The sequence below is a fragment of the Temnothorax longispinosus genome, chromosome 7, assembly GCF_030848805.1.
Source record: "Temnothorax longispinosus isolate EJ_2023e chromosome 7, Tlon_JGU_v1, whole genome shotgun sequence".
Classification (NCBI taxonomy): domain Eukaryota; kingdom Metazoa; phylum Arthropoda; class Insecta; order Hymenoptera; family Formicidae; genus Temnothorax; species Temnothorax longispinosus.
Window position 1 is genome coordinate 19868348 of NC_092364.1, and position 27928 is coordinate 19896275.

The 27928-nt window shown below is 42.0% G+C and overlaps 1 protein-coding gene across 2 annotated transcripts; it reads right to left on the bottom strand.

The window, feature by feature from the left end:
- Window positions 1-41: 41 nt before the first annotated feature.
- On the bottom strand, window positions 42-27825 carry LOC139816722 (uncharacterized). Of its 2 annotated transcripts, none has more exons than XM_071784432.1 (7): window positions 27181-27825; window positions 15207-15330; window positions 7668-7778; window positions 6780-6917; window positions 6411-6508; window positions 5637-5802; window positions 42-2175 (listed from the first exon to the last, which is right to left on the bottom strand). In XM_071784432.1, exons 1-7 carry the CDS (start codon window positions 27304-27306, stop codon window positions 2069-2071), a joined length of 870 nt encoding a protein of 289 aa, XP_071640533.1. In that variant the 5' UTR covers window positions 27307-27825; the 3' UTR covers window positions 42-2068. The 2 variants fall into 2 exon arrangements, with proteins under 2 accessions (XP_071640533.1, XP_071640532.1); XM_071784431.1 differs by lacking the exon at window positions 5637-5802 and adding an exon at window positions 5344-5509 and having other exon boundaries at window positions 27181-27820.
- Window positions 27826-27928: the final 103 nt, after the last annotated feature.

Below are 27928 nucleotides of genomic sequence, written 5' to 3' on the forward strand. Positions count from 1 at the left end.
ATGGAGAAATGTCAGATACAAATGCCAACTATATTTGATATATATATATATATATATATATTCTGTTATTTATTTTATTATATAAGATCTTATAAATTTTCGCTAATTTTACTTTTTATTTTAGTCTTCTTATACTTGCGTTCATTCCTAAATCTTACTTAACTTCATCGCGCAATTACATAACTATATTTAATTTAGATACATTTAAAATTCTTCATACTTTCATAATAATCATAGTTTATATCCTTTTACAAAGTATTGCTGTTTGCTCGCTTATAAAGAGCAAATAAAAAATAAACTACGAGGAGAGATAAATTAAAAGAGAAAGTTGAGATGTGTGTGTACGTGTGTGTTTGTTTGCGTGTGCGTGTATGTGGAACAATCTATCTGCATGTAAAAATGAAATGCAGAAAGAGAGGAAAAGAGAGCAAGTCCAATTGAGTTCATTTGCTGAAAAATATATCTAAAATAATTGAAATATTTTTCTTTACTTCCTAAAACGTCTTACATAGAGATATCGATGTAATGAACCATACAAAAATCAACATTATATCAAAAGAGCTATGTGTTAGACGAACTTCGCGAATCGTTATCGCGTAACGATCCTAGCAGCACCATATATTATATAAACGTTTACGTAGATCGTATACGCCCGAGAAAGTAGCTTTGACCTTTTCAAACCACATTTTTAATTTATTTAATCAAATATTGCATCGTACACGCACATCAATGGTTGGATAGATTTTCATTGGAGATACAATTAATATAAAGTGACGCGAAGGAACAAAAAATAATTATGATTTCCCTTCAAATCACTTTTATATCTTTTAATTGCTCGATGCGTCCAACTGAAATCTATCGTTCCGCTAGGCTCGAAGGTGTTAAAACCAGGTTCGCGGCGCTCAAATATTCTTGCGAAATCGCGATACTTGCTTTTATATATACGTATATAGTCGGGATATTTATTTAATATTTGGTACTACCAAGGAAGGCGAGAGCGTTCATGAACGTGATGTTTTCGTATTCGTGTCCTTTTTGCGCTTCGCTCGCGCGACTCGACGACATTTCTCCCTCCTCGCGGGTGAGAGAAACTTGAGCTTCGTTCGCGTTAAATAAATAATAGTAAACGCGCGGCGCGTCAACGCGAGCCAAGCTTCGCGGATCTAAATTCAATCGACGTGGTCGATCGAATCAGTTACAACTTGCTCACGACTGTTTTTACCGAGTTTCATCGAGACGGAGTAACGTCCGTTAAATCCGCGGCGGTGATCGCCCGACTGCGTTTTCCGTCGGGGTCCCTCTCTTTTTTTTTGCCGTTACCGTGATGAATGAGCCGTCGATGTAACGCACGTTAATGGGGACTCGAGAAAGCTCGGTGAAACCGATCATCGGAGCCCGATGGAAACGCGTGTCGCACTCGCGAGCGCGGCGAATTCATCGCCCTTGCGAGCAACACGCGCGGGAAAGATGCATGAGGGACGATCGATATCTTACTTATCGAACTGGAAAAATACTAAGTAATCTCGCTCCTAAAATGTAAAGTACGCGTATTTTGAGCAACCGTCTCGCGCAAGTCGGCCTTCCCGGGCAACGCAAACGTCCGAAAGACGCGGTAAGAGAGTCCAAAGAAATATTCCCTCTCATTTCTCGGACTTCTTTTGGACCTCGGGGTCTTTCGGACTTTTGCGCTGCCCGGGTTCTTGCTTCCGGTCGGATGGAGTCAAACGATCGGTCTATCGCGGGAAGAAATAAAGAGCTTTTGTATTTTGAAGAATCTCATGGCGTGATCATAATCTCGCGTAATATCCGGAGCCACGGATTTTGAATTGCGGGTATAAATATAAATTTACGTTTGAGGTCGACGGTACGCGCGATCGCTTCGGATCGACAGATCCTCTGCGTCGCGAAGCGCGATCGACGTATCGACCTCGGCGAGTCTCTCGAATTTCGTGTTGAGTTACTTTTGGTCCTCGTTCTGCTAAGTGAAACGCGAATTTTCGTTGCTAGCGACGAGCACTGGCGCGCCCGGGACACTTTCTTTCCATCGATGCCGATCGGCCGAGTTTCTTCAGTAGTTGTAGGGCCCGTACTGGGAACCGTGATAATACGGTCCCGGATACGCCGCCGCCGGTGCCGGATATCCGGCGTACGCGTACTGCTGCTTCTGCGGGTACACTGGAAAAAAACGAAAAGGGAGATTAGACTCGACCTGACTTTGCTTCTGTGATAAAGGAAAAAGGTACGGTTCTCTTAGATAAATGAGGTACTTAACGTAATTCTTAAACGAGATGATACGATCTATTCTGCTACGGTTAGTTTCATGAAAGTCAAAGGATGAAATAGGAACAAATGTTCACTACTTTATAAATGACACTAGATAAAGCGATGATTTAAATTTACTCCTTTACTTCACAGGCCAAAATGTGTGTTTACCAAGGTATATGCTACGTCATATGTAATCGTTAACAATATATGTTTAACACGTTGAATTGCCGGATCTAATTCGCTAATTGTCTCTCCGGTAACGCCGGAATGAAATTTTCACTATTAGATCCATATCTCACTATATTATATAATATAATTAAATTATGCAAAATTATTATGTAGTACATTTATTATTTTAGACTATATTATATTAATTATATTTACAGAATTACAAATGTTATTTTTTACAAGTTTGATGCAGTTTTTGAGTTTGGTAGCGCCGATAATCGATACGGCATTCAACGTGTTAGAGAGTATACGCTTTAATATTAAAAGATATATATTTATTCATGATATAAAGTTGAAAGGACAATGTCGACCTTGATTTTATCGAGGAAATAATTATTTTCTTATTTTATATTTTCTCTTTCATGTCTCTTTCAATCACCCTTGCCACATCTTCGAATAATTAATCCGCCGAGAAATGCATTTACTGTTCCACAAATTTCTGAGCCGATTTCAAGAAAGACTTTGCATCCGGCATTGCGAGACGCGACACATTTGTTCTCTCCGTCCTGCGTATAAATTGAATCCCAGCATCGATAAGTCAGTGTATGGGGCTGAATGCGCAAACACGGAAATTCCTTTGCGGCTAGAGGTCGGTGGGTGTACGGAACGGAAAATTAGGCAAGTATGTCGCTTTCGAGCGTCTACTTCTGGATATCACTGGTTTTTCCGTTCTTTTGCTCGAAGAAAACAACAATTATCTCACACGAACGTCTATTTCCGCGTGACCAATTTTCTAAAGTTACTTGTAACATCGGACGATGACCGAGGATCGCATTATGCAAAGATTGGAAATAAGATTTTTGCATAAGAAAAGCGATAAGAAGTTGTTTGAAAAAAGAAAGAAATTTTGATCTCGATTAAATTCACGTTTCCGCGTATATTTATTTTTTAAATAAAGTTCATGGAAAAAGCACGCGAGAAAAACTTTGAAATCTCTTATACAATTTACTAGTATAGTCAATATTTCTGCTACCACAAGTGTGTAATTTTGTGAAACAAAACTTCTCACGAGATTGATCTTTTCAAATGTAAATGATAGAGAAACATCCTTATATTGGAAGGAATTTTTACAATGTGCATGTGTAACGGGAGGAAAAGTAAATCGCTGAAAATGTTAATCATTCGGCGTTGCGTTTTCTTCCTAAAAATTTCGAAATGCATTTTTATGACGGTGTGCAATTCTGCAACCCGGTCGATCATCCGGAGGAGAACTAGAAAGTTTCCTTCAGGATTAGAGCGTGACAGTGCTCCGATCCGCGGTGGAAACAGAGCGTGAGGCGAACAAGTAAAAGTCTCGCGAGAATGAATATTGGCCGTTACCTTCCACGCGATTATCAGTGGAATTTGATAATCGACCTGGCTAAATCCGTCGCTCGGAATCGATCTCGATCTCGCTTTTTATCCTCAATAATCACCTATATCGCTAATGGAACACAATCGTTGCACCCGACAATCAGTGGCATTCGTTTTTCATTGATACGCGTACGCGTTTCCGATCTATTTTCAATAAAAATGCGGCCTTGGCGGTATTAAGGTATCGAGAGCATATAGATGCAAATTTAAATACTCGGCAGACCAGTAATTTTTTGCGCGGCTTCGCTCCTCCGATCATATTAAAGCTGTGGGAAAATTGCGTAAAAACCAAATCTATATAGAATCTCGCCGTGCAATTCGCTGCGATTTCAAGTTAATATTCATCGGAACTAGTTTCGCGCGCGGCCTCGTTTTTCGCGCTCGCGAATTCGCAGCGAAAACTAATGTTTTCGAAACATCACCGGACTCTCTCGCCAGTAGGATTAACATTACATTACTCAAACGGTATGTGGAGAGAGAGAGAAAGAGAGAAAGAGAGAGGGATCGAGATCTTTTTATATACAAGGCGTTATTGGGGTCGAGTCTCTTGGTTTGTGGATATGAGTTATGATTAAGCAATTAGATTAATCTCGTTTTTATGTATCATCATTCAATTAGTTCACGAAACTCTCTTCAACCCCTTGAGTATATATTACAACCGCTTACTAATATATATAATCTGAATATCGGATAAGCTAAATCCTGAAATAATGGGTATTATTTCTCATCCAATATTGTTCCTTCGTATAGATGACAGTATCCATAAAATAATACGCCTGATCGCGCTAACAATAATCGTTATGCGCCAATACGGAAGCACTTGTGGTAAACCCCGTACAGCTATTAGATACTTACAAAAAAGTAAATAAGACTAGGAAAACCGTTTAACGACATCGCCTGCTTCCGTGTTGACGCTTCTTCTTCTTCTTCGATTGAATCCAGTTAGTATAATGACGAGATCGTTATCCTCGTATCAAGGAACGTGTTCCTTGCGATCAAGCCCGATGATCGTAAACTAAAGTTAGTAGAACCACCTGGTGCACGCGGAATTCGACGTGGCGATTTCGTATCCCGGGCGATTTCTTCCGAGGAAGATTACGATATCTATTGCAACTTTAATTACAGCCATAAAATTGTCCGATCAGGGACAGTCTCGATGTTTTTTCGAGTGCTTTAAACGGTATCGTTGATATCAACCGCTGTTTGAAACTAAGGCTAAAATTATCGATTTGAGGCTTAAGTCATATTTATATAAACAAGTACATTACACAATTTAATGATAAAATCGTATTAATATAATGTACAGAGATCAACGATATTAATGATTTAACCAGGATGTGATGAATGGAGAATCGACATCGGACTGTCAGAATGTTCGGACGTCGTCAAAAGACGTAGCGCGTCGCATAGCGATCAGGAATTGAAGTAATCGCCAGATAGTACGCCAGTCGAATATTCCGCGCGTAGTCGGCAAAAGCAATAGTGTTAAATATGTACCAGGCATGAGGTACTGCATGTTCATCGCCTCCTCGCGCATTCTCTCGCCCCTCAAGCAAATCGCCGCGGCGCTAAACAAGATCGCGCTGACCAACGACCAACCGACGCCGACCCAAGCGACCACGTACGACCAGTCGTACGAGATTAGCGAGTTGTCCTTCAGGACCTAGACAGTTTTTCCCCCGCGTGCCGTGCCGTGCCGTGCCGTGCCGCGCCGCGCCGGGCGTATATAACAAACAAAAAGAAGAGATACGGGGCGAGTTAGTTCGGCCGTTTCATGGTTGTCGTGTCACCTGGCATGATGTACTGAACGTTCTGGGCCTGCTCGCGGGCACGCTCCCTTCTCAGGCAGGATGCCGCGATCAGGAATAGCGTCATTGTGCCCAGACACGTAGCCACCCCCAGCCAGGCGAGGTAAAACGACCAGTCGTACCACTGAGCCGCGTTGTCCCTTAAAACCTGCGGGTAAAATTCGGTCAAAATCCGATGCGTATGATTACGCCTGCCACCTCGGTCACGTGGAAGTACTCGATGCGATCAGGTGCCTGGAAGAATCTCTTCGTGATGCAAAATAAGCGAAATTTGTCTATATGTCCATTACGTTTATCATTCTGCGGTTATTAGTCTGTAAAATCAATTAGCATATTGACTGCAATTATGTTATTTGGAAATTTTTGGTTCTATATACGAGAAAATGTATCCGACAGTACGTGATTTTGTCAAATCAAGCGTACTCTTTTGGAAACTGTTTAATATTACATTTATTTAATATTTAAGAAATCACCTTTTTCGCTTATCTTTGGCATAGCAAAATTGGCGTGTGCGCCAAACGTTGATCGGTTGCGGTTGACATTTAGAAAATCGTGCAAATAATTCAGACGACTCAAGGAAACGATGTAAAATCAAGTTGAGGCAATTTAAATAACCAATATATTAACATATCGTATAAATTCCTAGTCTTCTGATACGATTGGTGTAACAGTCAACGACAACGTTTTAACGTTTTATAGAGCGTTTTGATTACATTCTTGTTAACAGAGTTTCAGAAAGTAAAATTGAGTACTTACGTTGCTCCATTGCTGATAATATTCTTCCCCGACGATTTTCTCTTTTTCATAATACTCGACGCCGTGCCACAGGCCCATACCGCCAGCACTTAGCAGGCCTGCACGACATAAACAGATATAGGTCCAGTAATATTACAATAAAGAACTTTTATGAATATTCACGAATTTATGATTCAATCTTCCCACGGTCGCCGTCTAGAAACTTTCTCCGCGTATTTTTATTCGAAATATCGTCTATTCGTCTCCAACAAAAAAGCTTTACTTTCTTCATAGACAAACTTTTGCAATAGTCTAATTCGCGAAGAGCAAAACGAAAGAGAATGTCGGATATTTTTGAAAAGAAAAAAAAATCAAAAGAGGTGTACTGACAGGCGAATAACATCAGAATTGCCGTGGCCGTGATATTTCCTGGTGATCTTCTCCAGCAACCCACTACTCCCGTCCAGAATGCCGAAAATATCGCGAGAAAGCCGACCATGAATAGAGCTATCACGGATCTCCCCATATCTGCAACAATGATTCAGACCTATTATATCACTTCGCACACGCATTACAATAAGAAAACCTGCATCTTCTGTTTCCAAATTGACGAGAAATTTATTATGAATATTTTTGTGAAACTATATACATATATTTTTTTCCCAAATCGTTTGCTGTTATAAACGCGTTCGCTGCCACGTCAGTCGTCAGCGAACTTTCCATTCTCGTCGCATATCGGATAGCAACGTGACCGAATTCTGAAGCGTCTATAATCATTCATATTTATAAGAGATATAATCGTACTGTCTCTCACGTACGATTAACTCTTGCGATGTCGCCTTTCGACGTAACATAAACGACATGGTATAAATATACGAATTATTTTCCACATTAAGACATTCCGTATTAAATATATACTACACGGGAATATATTTTAATTTCTTTTGTATTATAAAGTGAGTTTGAGAATTTTTTAAATTGTGATATACGCCAAGTAGTTTACAAACTTTTAACAAACCAAGTCTTTATTTATGAATCTATTTTATTCCAAACAGAATTTGTAATAGAATTATTTGATCACGTTGCATTAACGATATCGGAAAAATTAATAATGGAAGGAAAAAAGGACATAAATTTAACGTGTATTCAATTTTAGAAAAATAATCGAACACATGTAAATTTTTTTCTAGTGAAAGTGTGAACGTGTGACGAATATTGATTTTTCATCCTGATTTAATGCGACGAAAGACGAAATTTGTTCGATCGCGCTGTACTTACGTAATCGTGCCATTGCGTCGTCGGAGAAGCCCCTCGTTTGATTTTCTTCATCGGGAATGAAATAATCGATATTCATGCAATGCGTCTCCACGGGGCTCAAATAAGTCTCAACTGCAATCAAAACAAAAAACAAATCATGATATAGAATATAAGAATGTGATACAAGTGCACGTTACAGAGTGAATTGTATAAGCTATTTTTGATTAACTTTACTTGAAACTTTTTTTATTCTTTTATAATCCGAGCAAGAAAACTTATTGTGCTCTTCATTTGTATTGCTCGCGTGAAATTGATTAATATCTCTTTAATAATAATCCTTCTCGAGAGATTGTGGATTCGCGAATTGCCTTTACCAATTATGAGAAGTAAGAAACGTTTGACCAAAAAGCGCATATTCTACGCTTAATTGGCTAATCGTCACCGACGTTCTCATTCCACCGGCCGCAAGATACGCGGAGTCAATGTTCATCCAACGGCCGATCTTACGACATCGAGAATCGAGGTGCACTGCATTTTCTAAACGAGATATAAATACGGAGTCCTGAACCGCGAAATAATATTTTACACCTGCGAAAATGACGACGTTGTAATTTACACCACTTATCTGGGAAATTCATGTCACTTTAAAGAGAAGGCTCTACGTCGAGAGCAAAATGTGGCTCATTGCAGTCCGTTACTAACAATAAATCACATAAAAATAACAAAAAAAGATTAATTGGAATGGGGCAATCCAACACAAGATATATATTTTTTTAATTAGCCTGAGAATTCGCAGGGTCTTTATTTCGCCAACTTCTTTCGCAAATACATTTCGGAGATGTTCTGAGGATTTCTGCGTATACAGAATATCATAAGGATATCTCATCATCTACGATTTCCTGTAGATATATACGTAATGTAATAATGAGCGACCAGTTGCTGATCGTCGTGTCCGTTTGTTCTCCGGTTGCGCGCGGAGGAGGTGCGAAGGATCCTTGAAGACGCGTCCATTAGATATCCCCGTGTTCTCGCGGGGAATTTACTACTGGGATTTATCAGCGCTTCCCACAGCCCCGGCCGCGCACGTCAGGCGAGCGCGCGCCTCGAGAAGCACGCGACCCAGAATGCAGAATACGCTATCGCCGGGCGCGAAGTGTGCGCGGTATGCTTTTACCTGTATATACTTCGCGCAGCGGGGATTTATCGCGCACGGAGGTCTTTCGGCTCTTTCGCAACGGTACTCCCTCGGCGAATCCTAATCCACGAAACGCCACCTTGGCACGTAGGGGAAAAAGGTGTAAAGACTGTAAAGCAATCGCGCTTTCGCGGTCTCTTTCCCTGGCGAACGCACGTCTCGCTTGACGAGCCGAGACAATGACATTGTCTCGAAAACGTGATTCTCCGTGAGCCTTCAGTCAATCAGATCATTGTCGCTAATAGGATTCAGGCGGGACGCAGTCTCTTAGAAATTTTGCTCCAGGACTCGAAAGTTTCGCAATCGTATTTTAGGCTAAATAATATATTTTTTTTTTTTCAACTATAGATTCATCTCTCTCTCTCTCTCGTCTTTTTCTTTCGATGATTATCTGTTTTTGCTTCATTCTTTAGTTGTAACTGATTGTGAGTGAAAGTATTTCGTTGAAAAGAACTGCCGAAGCTAAGAAACGGAACAGAATGACGTTTTCGAGTAATTCGATCTTTTTTTCTAATTATGATTTCGCTCAGATCCTTCAGTCAGTTAACATGCCGTTATTTATCTTAAATGTGAAACGTCCTGCGTTTTCAAAAACTGTTAACGTTTTAACGTTCTCATTAATGAAAATTGTCTTCAAACTTTATAAGGATACTACAAGTTTTTCTTCCATTTGAGGCATATCTGCGTACACATAAAATATACCGGTTGCGAGAATTACTCTACCAATTCGCGGCGCAAAATTCCGTTAACGTAGGGTCGGAAGTGAGTTTTTCCGGAGGAAGAGCCCGGACTTCACGGCCGGCCTCCGCAGGGCGAGACGTATACCGTTCGAGATATTTGAGATTCAGGCGACGGACGACGATGCCGCGCGGCGGCCGTTTCCTCGACCCTCTTCGAATCTAGTTTCGCCTAAACGAAACAAGGCGCCATGCCAAGATCGTTGACTCGCGCCTAACTGTACACGCGTTACACTCCTCGCCATTCCGGAAGAGGAGTCGTCAGCGACGGTGGCGATGCCGCGGAGCGACCGGCGGTCGGCGAGGAGGGCTCCCCCCTTGTGCTTTTCATCGCGCATCGCGCGTCGTCGCGCGATACCGCGAGAGATAGATAAAAGTCGCCGGACCGGTCGTTGACTGGTTTCTTCGAATTTTTCATGTGTGCACTCTCGCGACCGTACGCGCTGACCTCGATTTTCGGCGCTGGCCGACACGACACCGCGCCGGTCACGAGACCGTACAAGAGTGACGCGATACAAAGTCATCCCATAGAAATTCCACGTAACGAAATATTACCTGGTGGGTATCAACAGATATGCCCCCCAGGGTATCTTAAAGTTTGGATTTGTTTCGTAAACATATAGCGGAATAGATATATATTTTTAATAATGTAATACACTTGATATGATTCGTTCATCAGATATAAAATAGATAATCTCTTTAAGTAATGGGTTAAATAATTAATTGATACGAGAGGGAAAGATATTTTCTGAGAATGTAATTAAACTACATTTCTAAAATGTGTTTAGTAGTTAGAGATAAGATATTTCTTCTTGTTTCCGATTTAAATTGATTAAAGAAATATATATTGCACATATTAAAAAAAAAACTAAAATAAAATAGGATCTTTTTTAATTTTGTTTCAACGAGAAAGGGATATTTGCTTTTCCTAAAAGAAAACCGCGTGCGGATAGATTCTTTACAGCAATTCAAAATTATATCATAAATGCATACAAAATATTGATGCATGGATATTCAATATGGAAAAATGCGCGGTTCTTTTAATTTTTCACTTAACATTTCACGCGAGATCGACCGCGGATTTGTTTGGGATTCTTCCCGATGCAAAGGTCAAGCCGCAATCACGCGTCCCTAATAAATCGAAGCCGCCGGAAGCGGGTCGCCGGAAGAAAACGGCATGCCGAAACCGATAAGGTGTCCTCGGCGAACGGCATCGGTCGGTGAACGGTACCGCGATACACGAGCGATGCACACCGATCATTTCGATTGTTTTCCGGCCGAGCGACGAGAACGAACTCTCGCCCAACGATTTCTTCGCTCGCGGACTGCCGCGGATCGGTGTACCGACCGATAGAATCGATTCTCACCGATCCGGCCTCGATACGCTCGCCTTCTCCTCGCTGTTTTTTTCTGGTCCCACGATACCCGCCGAACAGGTACCTACACGTACCGGCCTGGCGCGAGCGTATTTTCGTTCGCGAATCCGGTGAGAAAGCATTGTCTCCGCCGCTTTCAGCATCCCGCTTCGTCAGATCGTATTTTATCCGAATCGGATCGTCTGGCTCGATCGTTAACCCTAAGTCGTCGTCCATTTATTAATCTGAGATCTGGGACTAGTTCAGGTCTCTTGAGGACACCGGCGTTATGTAGGGTAATGAGGGCGATTACTCTCGTGTCCAACTAATCTGGTAATGGAGACAAGGCGACTTGTCACTTTACCAAGGGAGGTACCGCTACACGTTGTGTAAGAAAGCAACCGATCGTTACGATCTTGACATCCTGACCGTCGGGATTTTGGGACGGCAGTTTCACCTGCTGTCCGCAATTTTTAGCGGAGAAGAATTTTGCGCATGTAAAATATTCATGTAAATTTACATGAATATTTTGCATGCACAAATTTCTTCTCCGCTAAAAATTGCAGTAAATTTACATGAATATTTTACAGTCATAAGAAGCTAACGCGGTTTTTACGTTTTGCTTATAAATGAAGTGCGTTATGGAAAATATTTTTAATATCTTTTTCTTTTCGTCGAATATGATCTCTTTCGCTCTCACTTAATATTTCTTAATTTCTATAATTTCTTGACTCTTCTAATTGCTTGTTGTGATATCGAGTTCATTATATCGCTCGCCACGCCATAGCAACATCTCTATCAATCTTATATTTTATTTTTATTTTATATACAAATCTAATTCAAGCGCGTCCGAGGACTTAATCTCAATAATTGCTTCATTCGTTTTAAATCGATCCTATCTCGAGAAATCTCGTCCGTAACACATGACATCGACACACTTTCCTCGCGTTCACCTCGGAATTTTACTGAACGTTAACCACTGTTTCCTCCCTACGACGGTTCGCTATTGTGCGAACAACAATGGATTTTATATGACCGCCCTAATGTATGTACGGCCCGCATCCACACGGCTAGCCATGGGTACGTTTTCACTTCATAGTGCGCGCGGCGCGTTTTCCCTTCCCGTTCGAAGAATGTGCGCAACCTGAAACTTCCGGGAGAACTGGAATCACCTGTACCGCGTACCGGACTTGCAAAAGTATACTCGCACGTATATATCTTTCTCTTCATTCTTTTCCTTTTCTCTTCCATTTAATCCCTCGATCGCCGCACCGCCGTCTCGAGAATCGATTCGTGTGACTTGCGCGACATTTTCGGAAATCTAATTTCAAATCTCGATTTCATGGAAAATCGCGTGCCTTATCGGATTCAGTATAATATAATAAGAGATTTAAAATGCCAATCCTGCATGATTCTAAAAATAGAAATTGCTTCAGACGCAGCTTGCATAACTTCAGCGGCCGAAGAGCGAAATATGCTGCTTCGCATTCATGGTTATACATTTTTGTTATTAGAGCGTGATCTAGAATTGGGTCTTATTGCGTCACGTTACATCTTCTACTTTTCGTTATTCGCGTAACACGGTGCGCAGACGCGGGCGACCGTTTATTTATGATATTTTTCATCGCTTAGCTAAACCGATTACAGCACAATTTGATTGTATGCCACGCATGCTTCGCGACGCTGACGCTTGCACGGAAATCTCCAATTATTACGTCGTGGAATGAACGTTGCGTGATCATCGAGGCACGTAAAAATCGATTTCACGATCTGTACGACGTAAAAAAAAATGACGTTTATCGTATATCGGCATTGTTCTAATTTATTTTAAGAAGATTCTCAGGCACACGCGTTGCAGAAGCTAACGCGATGGATTTTGTAAATCTGAAATGTCGCTCATTAATAATCAACTTTAAGATTAGAATCGATTTTTCCAATGCTGATTGACTTTAATCGGGGTTCAATTGTACTTCTTTGTTTAGAGACAAAATTTAAAAGAGCAAAGAATGATTGAACTATGATTAAATTTAATCAGCATCGAGGGAACTGGATCCTTGGACAAACCCAATTTGATTAATTTATACTTCGTGACCTAGATTTGTATCGGAATTCACTTAATCGGCACATACTTCCTGCGATGAACGTCAAAGTGATTATATGATATTATGGCCATAATCGGGTTAATTGCGTTGATTACGGATTTAATTGACTCGGTAATTCTGAACTATGTGTCGTCGCGTTTGATTACGTATAACTGCATTTACGTATCATTGCAGTTACGTATCTAATTCCTATAATTGGTTTAATTGTCCGCAAAGACACAGACATTGTTGGGTTTCTTCATTTATTACCCTAAAAATACCGCGATATCTCGCTGAACATTATACGACATACACCATGCGTCATTACCGTAGAAAGTTTCTAATTGGAAAGGCGTTCCAAGCCATAGAGCGTTATACACGATGCGAAATTACGCACGAAGAGTAGGATTTGATCACATCCTTGTGCGTAACCTGCGTGCTTTTATTCCGGGTTTAAATGCCAGGATTTTAACACATTCACCGCCACGACGGCGGCGGTCACCGGTGGCTGTCAATTTTAATTTCAATTTTAATTTTTCCTCTTTTTAATTTTTCTCTAAATTTTTTCCAGTTATATCAATTTCTTCGTTTGTCAAAAGTTTATTGCCGTTCTTGACCATTTCGTCCAAATGTGTTAATGACTTTATTTTTTTAATTTTTCTATTGAAAATATTCACTCGAACAAGAACTTTTACATTGTTCGCTAACTCGCCAACGTGCAGTATATTGTGTATTCATATGTTCTTTTTCGTGTATTATAACTTCAGAACACTTAAACTCTTTTATTCACTTATAACAAGCTTTAAGAAATAGCTTCCAGGAAGGGAGACTTCTAAAAATACTACGAAAATAAATTTGCATTTATATCTGGCCAACTTTCGAGGAAATTTTGTCCTCTTTGCTTCGACCGAATACTTAGACGCGGCTTGTGTTTCCAAGGCATTAACACGCGGGCGATCGGCCGATCGATCGGCACGTCGGCTGTTCGTTTCGCAACGACCGCGATCGCAACGGTCCACTTACGATGCGCAGCACCGAAAGAAAAACGATCACCAAGTCCTCGCAACTCCAACAAGTCTTATCGTCCATTAAGTAATTTAACACGAGGCTTCTCGCGATCGATACCGATGCAAAAACCTCGCGCAAGTCGATTCCGCTCGAGGACAGAATTCCGTATTTCCGTCATTACTTAGGCATTTCGTTCGAGATGACGTCTGGAAAGATGACCGCGGCGGTCGTTCACACGACATTTTTGCCGTCGCGTAAACAGCTAGCGGACGTACCTGAGGCGTTGCTCAGAGCTTGACTCCGATTCGATTGACTTTTTCGATGCGTTCCTGTCCGTCATAAATTTGCTTGACGATAATATCGCGTACATAATACATACCTATTTCACTACGATTCGGAATTTGTTTGAAAGTTTACTACAAGGCAGACGGTTTAACTTTAAAAACATGCATGCGTATATACTTTAATATCTTAATTTTTTCTGAAGGTATCTGTTCTCGATAAACAAGAAAGAAAGCGTCGTTTTACGATCTACTACATCGGTACTTTTCATATGAGAGCATAACACTCGGCTATTGCGCGGTGATGAATCCCGGGATGGGAAAGCGTCGTGGCTATCGGGTGAAAATGTACCTTTCTCCAAAGATTGTGCGCGTCTATGCGGCTGATTATAAACTGTTAACCTATTACGTGGGAATCGGATAACCTGCGACATTACGAGATCGTAACGTAGAAAGTTTCCTAAAGGCCGCGTGAGGGGTGTCGTTGAACGAGGAACTCGGGACCTCGGGAAGATTTGTCGATCTTAAATCGCGAGTATTATCGCGGACGTTGATCGAAGGCGAATAAGAGACGTCAGTCCAATATTATTCAACGTAATTACGTACCCTATACCTGCTGACGTAATATTATAAAAATAATGCAAACAATTACACAAGCAATCTCAAAACTTTCTGCAAGCACGAATATTGGATTGGCAAAATGCAAAATTAAGTAAATTGAGGTATGCTTGACGAAAAGAAAATATTCGTCAAATCAAAAATAACATTTAATTAAAATAACGGAATAATTATTGAACTGCAACTCTTTCGGGATAATACGCCGAGTTCCTCACAATTTTTATCAAATCGTATGTTTTACTTATTAAACACTTGTTACACGCAATTCCGCGTGAGAATTCTTACCTGTCGGTGGCCTCTCTTTGGGATAGCATATCCTAAATAGACCCTGAGTCCTCGTGTAATAATAGTACTTCGTGTTCATTTGCTCCACCAAGTGGCTCTGCTCGGCATGCTTGCTCGCGTATTGCTGCAACAGAAAGAAAAACCGTCGTTAAGCGTCAAATGTCAAGTTTTAATATTCAACGAAAGTTGCAACGCGCATTATTAACGATGATGAAGTGAAAGGGCAAGGAACAAAGTCGCGGCGAATAATCCGCCTTAACGGAGAGAGCTACCGGACGTGCGTTTTCGAATGCAGATGAAGTATACGCGCTCTTCCTTTCGCGAAAATGTTATTATCGTTAGAAAGTAAGACTACTCGCGTTTCTGCGATAGAACATCTGTCAGAATCTCTCCCTCTCGCGTTTTTAGTGAAAGAGACCGCGAGCGACTTTGCCTTCTCAGGATTTACTCTAAGGTTTATTAGTTTATGCGAAACTATCTTATTAAGACTTATAGTTATTAAAAATCCAGGACGCTGAAAATTAATGACTTAGAACGGATTGGCGATACAAAAGTCTGTGTAATAATATACGCGCTCTTTCTTTCGCGGAAATGTTATTATTGTTAAAAATAAATATCGAAAATGTTGTTATTGTCAGAAAAAAAATACCGCGTTCTTGTTTTTAGTGAAAGAGTTTTTAGCGAGCAACGTTGCCCTAAGAAGGAACATTCTAATTTATTAGTTTACGCGAGACTGTCTTAAGACTTAATTATAAAAATCCAGGGCGCTAAAAATTAAAATACTTTTAATTACGGTTTTAAAACGGGTTGGCGATACAGAAGTCTGCGTAATAATATACGCGCTCTTCCTTTCGCCGAAATGTTATTATTGTTAAAAATAAATATCAAAAATGTTGTTATGGTTAGAAAAAAAATACTGCGTTCTTGTTTTTAGTGAAAGAGTTTTTAGCGAGCAACGTTGCCCTAAGAAGGAACATCTAATTTATTAGTTTACGCGAGACTGTCTTAAGACTTAATTATAAAAATCCAGGGCGCTAAAAATTAAAATACTTTTAATTACGGTTTTAAAACGGGTTGGCGATACAGAAGTCTGCGTAATAATATACGCGCTCTGCCTTTCGCCGAAATGTTATTATTGTTAAAAATAAATATCAAAAATGTTGTTATGGTTAAAAAAAAAATACCGCGTTCTTGTTTTTAGTGAAAGAGTTTTTAGCGAGCAACGTTGCCCTAAGAAGGAACATTCTAATTTATTAGTTTACGCGAGACTGTCTTAAGACTTAATTATAAAAATCCAGGGCGCTAAAAATTAAAATACTTTTAATTACGGTTTTAAAACGGGTTGGCGATACAGAAGTCTGCGTAATAAATCGTAGCGTGACGCTCGCGCGAGTTTCGCAGTCACGTTAAAGAACCGCCGATGGATGAAATTACGAGTGGAGAAAACGACGACCAATTTTATTTCGCATCGCATCGAAGGCAATCGGATATTCCACTATATAGAGTCCGTCCACGATGGCCCATAAGAATAACCCATAGAGAGTGTTTACTCGTGCGTGTCGACAGGCAAGTTCCGTGCTTTCTTGCGTTCCTCAAGGATGTGTACTTCGCGCGCGCATTGTCCTCGAAATTCAATTGCAATTTCAGATTGTGATGCGGTAGGCGAGCGTCGATTTCGTCCCCATCGGCGACGATCTCATAGTTGGTAATCTTATACCCATTCGGGGCTCGTCCACGGCGAGCAGGGCTTGGATCGTTACGATCTATTTTCTAGAAAGTCCGTCTTCGATTTCCCGATTCAACGTCTGGTAGAAAGTATAAATGATATACCGCGCTATATACGCGGGAAATCTTAACGCATGAATCGCGACGCGTGTCGGCGACGGAGAGGAACATTTCCGCGAAAACACGCTTGTTCGTTTTACCTTTGCGTTACACGAGTCCGCTTCTCACGAGGCATTTTGCTCGAACCGTTGTCCGCCGATCGCTGATAAAACTGTTATCGCCGTTTAGCGAAAGCGTTTCTTTCAACACTCGTTTTCGGCAAAACAATATCAACGGTTCTAACGCGGTCGCCGCGCAGTCCTTTAACACGATTTAACAAGTTTTTAACTCGTTTCGAAGGGCCAGCCAATTTAGGATTAGGCTTTTATATATTCCCCCAAATTATTTAAAAATGGTTAAAATTCAGATTAATCTCGTCTCTCCTCGAAGGAAAATAAGCTTCAGATTAATCAAATTATCAAAGTATATTTATTAGCATAATTCATATAACAAAACGCTTATTTTATTAAAATCTTAAAATGCATTTAACGTGAGCTTCGTATTTACTTTGTTCTACAGTAATGGCAGAAAGTAACAACGTATCTACAGGTGGGAAACGTTAGTCGGAGCTTTATCGCTCGGCAAAGCGATTAAGTTTACGCGACGGACACACGGGTTTGCACAGAAAGCAGAAACACGTTCGCGCGTTGCGTCTGTCAACAACGACGTGGCGATTGGTGTTTCTGAAATTCCTACGGCCTACGTTCTTCCTCGATTACCAACCGATAATCGTACGAGCGTGACGTACGCTGATGCTGATGCAAGGCTCGATTCAACCTTGGTGAACACCCATGCGTTCCGAGCAGCGGTTCTCTCGGAAAGAACGCGCAAGGTGAATAACGATGCACGTTCGCCAGAACGGTTCCATTTTGTTGCCTTACGCGCGCAGATCGAGTAACTTTGTATTATAATAAATCGAGTAACAAAATTCTATTATCGAATATTAAAATCATTGTCGTCGATTGACAAACGTCCCTATATAGATACAAAATATCAGGAGAGAAAAAGAAAGGTGGTTCCAGTCAAGTTGCACGACAAAATTTTCAAGTATCGAGAAATACTGATTTTCTTCCGTGCACAATGCAGTTATTTAAAGAGAATGTGTTCCGCGCGCGAAAGTTTCTGCGAGCAACAGGTGTTGTCTGAAAATGCAACACGTGAATCATCTCGTGACGGTACATATCGCTTACGCGGAATAATCGTCGCTCGCGGTTGGCGAGTAAAAAGGAAGAAAGGAGGACTCCAACGAATCCCGGTCTCGTCTAGGCCACGCCATTCTGCTTTCACGTTGTTATTTCGCCATTGCTCGCCTCAAGCGCGGGAATATCGTCGAGTCCGGCTGATTTCTTTGACATAGAAAGGAAAACCCGCCGTGGTGCTCCGCGAAGACAGTTATATTATCAAATTAAGAGCCCGAATCCTGTGGCATTTTGTCGGAGACCGATTTACGCTGTGTACGTTTTCTACATTTCTGACACAATTCCGCTACATCACTCCCGCGATGTCAACGCGCGAGCATTTGCAACATATTTTCACTTCGTGACATTTTAACGCAACGTCGTAGCCGATTGTATCGCGGTTTTAATCGCGGAGGGAAGCGTGATAATTATTGCAGCAACTAGAGGTGATTATGCAAAATATTTGCGCGCGCTCGCGGAAATGGACAGAGGATAGCTTTCACTAAAGCCTGTCGTTCTCGTCCTCATTCCCGGCGCCGGACAAATTGTTATCGACGCCGCTTATATCGGCATCGGTGTAAATTGTCGAGGCGTTATCGGCTTGGTTGTGAATTTGCGTTAAAAGACCGAGGGAGGCCGGTTCACCTCGTACGCGAGCAGCGAGATTTTTCGCTAACGAGCCACGTTATAAATTGCGTACGGCAACTTTCATTTGAATTTTTATTCGCCGGCTGGCTAACTCCACTAGTCGAGATCGTGTCGTGATCGTTTTTCCGACTTTGCGCGACTTATTACACAATTCCTTGGCGAATCTGAATAATCCCGCCGCCGTTGTGCCGTCGATTATTTGAAGGGATCGATGTACAGGCTTGCGCGGACACCGCTCCGATTTGAGTGACAATTGACGTGATTTATCCTATTGCCGGATGCATCTAAGAATCTCTTGCATTAATCCGTCACGCCGGACGGCGAAACGGATTGTTCAATCGGCAAATGCGATTTCGCGTATTCGCCAACATCGAGCAGCCCATAATCGACGGAGCCTCTCGTTTATATAAATTATTTTTCTAAATGTTGAGCAACAGATTCTTACATACTTCAGTATTTATATCGGACATTTTTAGTACAGTTATTCCCTCTATTTAATTCCAAAGTTATTTTATAGATTCTTTGCCAGTCATATTTACATCGGCAAGTAATGACGACATATCCTTTCTATTTATAATTTTGAAAGGTTTTTTAAGTTAACAAACGTAGTTTAAATATATTCTTCGCTTTCGCGGGGCGCTCAGGTTAAAATCACCAATTACCAATATACTGAAAGTTTGTAGAGTCAGAGATAAACAGAAGCCGAACTCAATACTTAATAAAACTGATATATGAAGCATTGAGACTTGATCAAGCCTCCTTTCTCTCTTTCATGATTTTCTATCTAGAGATGCAATGCTTGTCAATTACGTCGGTAGTAGTCGGTAGTGCGAAATTTTGTTTCGCTATTAGAATAACTCATTAATACATCGAAATGTATTAGGTATTGGAGAAGTATATTATTCTCAACGTACAAGCACTACTTTGACGCGACTTTTGCACAACTTGTCTCTGCTGAATACGATCAGTGTGATATATCGGCTACTAAGTATATTGGCCGAAACGTTTCTGCTTTCTACATCTATCCTCTTATGTAAAACTCGCTCAGCGTGTCGCTATCTGATTGTGATAAAAGTCGAACGCTTTTCTCGAGCGTCGAAAGAAAATTTGCCTGGCACGGTAAAACTGATTAAGACGAATTACGTCGCGTGTGTTGCGAAACGCTGTATCGGGAAGCAGCGAGGAGTATAATAAGGAGTAAATAATCCCCGATTACTCATATTTATAAAGTTTGCGGACGTTGCATTTTCGCGCGACAAAAGACGGTTGGAGCATCTTCGTCGACGCGTTTGGACAGGAAGGATATATCGTGCAATACTCGAGTTTCTCCGGATCGTTTCGCTCACGAAGCCGACGTTACGCCATTCAACGTCTTTAAAAAGCGCCGCGAATCGCGGCGTCTTCGCGGCCTTGAAGAGGCCTCCACGCGCGATTCGCGACGATCCCCTTAACAGGCCTCAACTAACTTAACTTATCGACAGATACGATCGTGTCGATCGATTCTTCTTTAAGAAACAAGTTTACGAAACAATGTAATTGGCGTGATCGACGTAATTTCGTGTATCTCGTTGTTTTCTATAATTTTTTCACCTAATGTGCATTTGCGTGAGTTTAATTTTTAATTTTTAAATGCCCGAACTATATCGGAACGTACTCCTTCTTTCGCAGCGAACCGTAATTCTCAAATGTTATCCGCGAGAGCTGTTTCTCCGCTTGTCTCTCGAATATCGAGGCGAATTCAGGTGCGCGCATTCCTTTCCTCGCGCGCCCAGCGCGCCACGTCACCGCGGCGCGGTTCTCGAATGAAAGTACAGTGACTATACTTGATGAATATAATGCCGCGTAACGCGCTACCGTGCGCACCGCAGGATAAGTGCTAAACGGACGCCTTTATACCGGCGAGCAAATAGGGATACAGCGATGCAATCAGCTCGGTGCAACGCAAGCGGACTCTCCTGGCCGGCAGGATGGTGCGCGCATCGCGTAAACACACGCTACTCATTACGAGTAATTCATTATTAAAGCGGGAGCGGCAAGGTGAAAATTATACTGCGCGCTCGTAGGTAACATTAAATTTGTATAAAGGAAAATACAGTGTTTCATACACGCGAGATTTAAAAAATATATATTCGATCGCCCAAGAGTCAGTCTCTGATGCCTCTTTCCTTGAACGTAATAATGCAATACAGATCCAATTCGTAGAACCGGTTTTTTTTTATCTTACAGCCTACAGCCAGAAAGAACATTCCAATTAAGATTCTCGAATACCTGGTCCTATCAATTAGCGGTCCTTCTTATATAAATATCCTTGTCCTTTTCGTTCCTACTTTCAAATATCAGGAAGAAATGTCAAAGTATCGAGAACTAAATCACTTTCTTCACAATATATATTCTCGAGTATATATTATATATCTTCCATTAGGTGATATTCAATGCGGACAGCGTGCACGAAACCCGTCAAGACGGATACACGTCGTTATCCGTCTCGTCGAGATCGCGTCCTTCGGAAAATCGCTGTCTCTACGTCTCCTCGGCTTAAGGATTGCCGAGGTTGTCATCGGGTCTCATCCGACAATCAACGGGGGTTTCGTTAATGTCGGGAATTTACGCGCGGAGTCTTTTCCCGTTAATCGACGGCTACCTCGCGTGCGCTCGATGCGAGGTCGCGTCCCAGGGGGGACGTAAGGTGCAGGGGCCCGCGGAATTATCACCTCGCGTGCGTGCTGCTCGCGAGGAGGCATCCGAACGCGCGTCCGCTCGCGCCTACTCTCGTCGGGATGCGCCGCGCCGCGCCGGCGCGGGCGACATAACTGTACGCGGCCGGTTCTCCTCGACGCCTCTTCGCCACCCGAGCGAGGAGGCGAAGTAGCCAACCGGCCGGTCGTCCAGGTCTGGGGATCGCGCGGTTTCCTCTGACGCGCAAAAGAAAATAACAGAGCGTCACGCTGCGCCGCGTCGCGTCGCGAGATCCTCTCGAATCTTGCGCGTCCACGATTCTCCGTCAAGAAGTGGATTAGTGGGTAATTTGTGGATGACACCAGCCGATCTCGAACCGATCGGTCCACGCGGAAGAATCGATGCGTAAATTTTGAATGGAAACTCGACTGAGGTGATGAGAGAAAGAGAGAGAGAGGGAAAGAAAGCCGAAAGCTTAACGGAGAATTCTCTTTACAGTAAAATCTTTACAGTAATTTTAATAGGATGCTTATTAGCTTCAAAGTTAACTTGATTACCGATTTAAGTAGGGGTGGGGATTTTACTGTTCCAACGGAAGCTGTGTTTCAAGTCCGTCAAATAATCGGTGCAGTTTACTGAGTTTACTAATAATAAGTTGGAAATATGTGTATCAAATACACAGAAATATTAATAGGCTATCAAAATCCAACTTGGCTCGTAAATGGCATTTCTTCTAAAATTGATTTAATGGAATTGCACTGACCACTGATCGTTAAATTCGTAGTGTCGAATTATACTCAATTTGAGTTATTTTTAATCATTCCTATAGGTCCACTGCTTCTATTTAATATGTCTATGTCATTAATTCAACTAAAACCAATGAAGTTAAAATAATACTGTTTTATGTTAAAATAATAAATTTTGACACACATGGTAGTTAAAAATAACAAAATGTTATCTAACTCTAGATATTGATTTAAATTTCATCCTTTAATATTTAACAGCGTACGCAGAACTACCGAGCACAGAATCTGGAAAGTCCACATGGGATTTCGATAGAATGCCAAATAAGTTTAAAAACGAAAAAATTTTGACGAAATACTGGAAAACTGTTTCAATATCGCGCAGCTCTCGGATTTGCGACGTAATCGTTTGAGATAAAATGGAAATCACGCCTCGCGAGAATGAGACACGGGCGGATTCTTGTCGCGCGCGCGGCTGTCCATTTACGCGGATTCGCTCTCCCGAGAGGAGAGCGTGCTTGCGTGAAATCTCGCGATCAACGGAAGCTCGTCTCTCGCGTCTCTCGATTCTCGCGCAAAAGGACATACCGCGCGATCGGCCGCGCGATCGGCGCACCGAGCCGAACAAGACTCGTCGAGTCAACGCGCTGAGAATGGGCGCGGCTCGGAATGTCGATCGTTCCGAAGGTATACACGGGACGAGATGTCGGGAGATCGAGACGAGAACGAGAGAAAAAGAGAGGAGAGGAGAGCCGCCACGGTCGGCTGAGAGAAAGAGAAAAGCGCAAAGGAGGAACGGGATAAACGCGAAATGAGATTCCGCTAACGACGAGATAATCTGATTTAATCGGGCGACAGGTCGTTATTGCTCCAGCTGCTTGGAGTAATAACGACAGCGGGTACTAACGTCAAACGGAGACGCACAAATAATAAAGTTTCTTCGTGATAAATAGATAAATAAAAGAAAAACAAAGAAAACAAATAGAAACTTTGCCTCGTCAGTAAATAATTGACAAAAATGATTTTTACTTGATCCAAATTTTTTAAGTCCCGATGTTTCGTTGGATTTGGTCCTTCTCAAGCGTAAGTCCAAGTTAGAAAAAATTTTTTAAAATATCACACAAGATGTTCCATCGTAAGAATGATCATTAGTCGCGGAACGCTTTGACGAATTCGTCGTACGATGATCGTATGTTATATATATATATATATATATATATATATAAATTGTGGCTCTCAAGCATAACAGGTTAAATACGGCTAGATGATCGTATGTTGAATGGATACGCGGCACCTACATGCTGGATGACGCGTGGAACGCGCGCGTCCGCGCATCTGTCATTTAATAATTTCTATTCTTACGTTCGCCCGTGGATATGATTTTTGCGTTGCACAGGAAATTACATCAACGTCGGAATATTTCGCGTGCGCCGAGCTGCGTTTTGCGTCGAGCCGTGGCGTAATTCGCTACGCCAACGAATCGATTTATCATTCGAGGCGTCCTATTAAAATGCCTCTCAAGTCGGAACTAAAAATTTTGATTCTGTAAAATTGAATACCCCAAAGGATCTAAATCAGAACATCCGAGAAAAAACGCTTGAACGTTTGAAAACCTCATATCTTTCGTTTCAAAAGAATCTATCGTCAGACAAAAATTGCTTGGATGTGCGAAAGAAGGAATGCGGTCACTTTGCTTGAACAAACCTAAAGTTAATTTAATTGCACAATTAATTGCACGAATTACAGGTCGCAACAATGGGTCGCGTTGCAATTGTTTTAATCGTCGAATCGACGCTTTATGATTAATTGCATCGATTATTCGAGATGCTTGGTTGACTTGGTTGACTTTTGTCTCAATCGATTTCATTTAGATAACATAGACCTTCTTAGCATTGACTTCGGTATTAAAAAAAACGTCCGCCATGATCAAGTTAACCGAAGTTTCTCGTTGAACGGAATAAAATATAGGCTTTCAAGCACCTCTCGCTAGTGTTCGTTGGCGTCTTCCTTAAATGCCACTGACATCTTCCCGATTCCACGAAGAACTCGTGAGAACAACGTCCGACTTTCAACGACCCTAGAGGGTAAACTTGACCTTCGACCCGTGCGTTCACCCACAAGAAGGACGGCGGAAGTCGCGGGAAATTCTACTTCCTATTCTCCCCCTTCTCGAGGAAGAACGCATTCCACTTGGATCTTCTAATAGAGATTACGCAATCTTCCCGCTAATTAATGCTACTTTTTGTCAGGTTCGCTAATTAATAGTAATTTCTATCGGCCCTGTTCTCAATTATTTGATCGTATATTTTAACTAAAAAAATTCATCGTGTGGAACAGTTTTTTATATCCTGTCTCCTGTTACGAATTACTAATTTCGAAAAAGCGAAGAAATTACAAACATTTGTAGCTTGTTTCCGTAAGGTATATTTTACCCGCTAGGCAAGCGTGAAAATTTCACTAAAATAATTTTTTTCTTCTAATCCTTAAAAGCATACTTCTCTCTAAATGAAGCCATACGAAATATTGAATTAATTTAAGTAACCGCTTAGTCTTTAAATGGCAATCGCGTCGATTGCGAGTAATTTTAGTGTATTTATTTTAAATATAGTTCATAGTTCAAATTGTGGTTACTCAAAAGCACGATATATAATAGCAACGATAATACATAATCATAGAAATTACTATAATGATCCGTTGACTCGTCGTATATTAGTAAATATCTGTTGTGTGATCAGAAATGGGATTATAACGATGTCGGAAATTGTGTTCATTAACGCGATACAATTTACGTGTCGCTGCGTGGGCCATGAAATTGTTATCAGTGAGAAGAATAAGGGGAGGGGGACTGGAGAAAGCCCAAGGACCACGGCCGCGCCGCAATCGAGTTTCTTCGCGGCGTACTCGCATCCTTAAGGATGCGGAGGATGTGGAAGAAATTAGATTCACGAGCGCACGGGCGGCTGATGACAGCTCCGGCCGTCAGAAGTAACGAGATCCGGATGCGATCCAACTTCGGGCAGGAAGATGGCCATTTTCATAAATGATCGAAGCCTTCGCTCGGCGCGGGGACCGTCCGCCGATTTACAGCGGCAGTTTCATCAGAATTTGCATAAAAGATCGAGAGAACGCGGAGCGGAGTGGAGCGTGTCCGCGGCCGAACCGAATTAGCTTCAAATCAACAACGACGCCGATCACCGATGACGCTCCGCGACATCGTCGCGCAACATCGCGAGGATCCACCGTCAGATCTCACGCTTTCACAATCCACTTTGACTTTTTTTTTTCTCTCAATGCCTCTCAGATTGCATACATTAACGCGACGCCGCGCCGAGTCCTTGCAAACGGGCGAACAATTTCCATTGTGACGCGTTTCTCATAAGAGATTCCTCGATGCGCACGTAGAACGTACTCGCGACAGGAGTCGGGTGTCTTATCTGCTCGTCGTCGAGATCTCCTCTCGGCGCGATAATACGATAAGAAGTATCCTCGTGCCTTCGCACCTCCTTCCGTGAATTATCTACGAGATAAAAGAAAAACTTTCCTCTTTAATTCTTCTCACGAGCGCGTGCATCCTACCTGCTTTTAAATACAGGTGACGCGGCGAAGATACGATTGAAAGGAACGAATTTTTATCTGAAACGTCGGATACGAAGATACGCTACTTTGGAAAATCCTTGCTCGTTACTTTAGACAAATCGGTATGTTTCCGGTCGAATGGGTTTTTTTGGAATGCGGAGACACGCATTTGTGTAAAAGAAAAGCGCTTTGAGCGCTTTCTCGAGAAAACGGAGAGGCGAAAGAATTTGTATTTTAAAGTAAATCAGTGGAGGCATATCTTAAGGGACGCATCCATAATTTTGGAATACATATCACTGAACTCATTGTATTTGAAGTTTATCGAGATCGGAAGTCAAATTGATTGGATATTTGTTAAATTATGTATCGTGACACGAACAACGCACATCTTTTTTCTAGATATTTTTAAATATTACACTTTCTAATTCGAGGCCATTCCTACGGACATATGTTAAAGTTAATCGGTGTTTACATCTAATTAATTTTGCATCTAACAATTAGAGAGCAAACCGAACTCGATTTATCTAATATTTATGAAAATATCTCGGCGCGGAAATGCACTCGAGCTTCGAATGCGTCTATTATCTTTTTCGATGTTTTTTCAACCAGAAATGATAAATCAAATCGACTTTAATTCGACTTTAATTCAACGTTGATGCGTCAATTCGAGTACTGGTATTTTTATTACCTTTGACGTCATCATAATTGTTTTTATATGTTAATTGAGTAATTACGAATATTTTTCTATAAGATTTCTATGTCTTTCAGCTAATTCTATATCGAATACATAATATATATATGTATATATTGTGCTTTCCAACTTTTTGTATTAATTTGATGTAGAGTCAGCCAAAAGACAATAGAAATTTTACAAAAATATTTGCAATTGCTCAATTTACATTATGTATCTTATTTAAAAACAATTATGATGAGATCGAGGATGAGATACAACAAAGATACTTTCCAATCAGTATTTATCGACGTCGAATTGACGTCTATTTAATTAATCATTTCTGATGGGTTAGTTTAAGTGTATGCATGGTAAGGATGGATGAGTGTGGATAAGACGTTATATTTTGTAAACCAAGTCCCTTCCTGGCTAATTTTTTTTTTTAAAGCTGAAGTAAATAAATCTATCTATCTTAATTAATCATTTCTGTCAGAGAAGCATCCTTTTCTGTAAATAAGCGACTCGCGTTATCTCTTCCACTTCTGACTTTCGCGCGTCTCTCTCGCGTCTATCCAAGCGCGAAGCGCGATCTCGACAGAGCTGAGACAGGATCGACGGGACGCCCCTCATCTCGGTATCGGGGAGGATCGGATACGAACCTGGATCTGAGCGCGTTTGACCTCGGTGTAGAGCCAGTTGTCCGTGGAGAAGGCGATCGCCAGGAGGGCAGTGGCGATTATACCGGTTATGGTGGCAAGAGACAGCGTCACCGCGGAGCACGGCATCTTGGTATTTTATCTTCGGTATCTTCTCTCTTCCTTTCTCTCCTCTTCGTCGTCGAGGGGGCCCCTCTCGGTCTTCTCACCTTCTTTCTCTCTCTCCCGTCTCTTCCGTTAGCTTCACCTCGCACTCACCGCGATTACGTGGTGGTCGATGTACGTGGGCATCAGCGCGCACACGAGGAAGGAGAGGCTGCCACGAAGAGCGCACCGCGAGGAGGAGAGCTGGACCACACTTCGGTGGATTTTGGAGAACGCGGGGGGCGCGCGCGCGCGCGCGCACGACTCTCACGAATCCCGCGGGATCGCACCGAGGGGGTGCGAAGAAGGGGGAAAGGGGAGGGTTCGACTGAGGGACCTCCGGGTGTACCTCCGTGCCTGGTATCCGCGATATCTTCCGCCGTCCTTCAGGATGCGCGCTCCGCCGCGATGCACATCACACATGCACCACCGTTCCTGTCGCAACGGCAACGATACTAACGGCTCGACTCGACTCGACTCGCTCCCGACTCACCTCGAAGGAAAGCCAGCCGGAGAGCCGGCCGAGAGAGCAAGGAGAGAGAACCGGACCCCAGGTGGGGATGGACTCGTAGCCTCGGGCAGGTATATTACCTGTGTTTTACCCGGC

Bases quoted from the DNA above. Each gene is read 5' to 3' on its own strand.
- LOC139816722 (XM_071784432.1), bottom strand. From the start codon at position 27,306: ATGCCGTGCTCCGCGGTGACGCTGTCTCTTGCCACCATAACCGGTATA. The intron at 6,918-7,667 runs GTAAGTACAGCG...TCATTGTTGCAG, and splicing joins CGACGCAATGGCACGATTAC to ATATGGGGAGATCCGTGATA. The intron at 2,176-5,636 runs GTGACACGACAA...GTTTTTTTCCAG, and splicing joins CGTTCAGTACATCATGCCAG to TGTACCCGCAGAAGCAGCAG.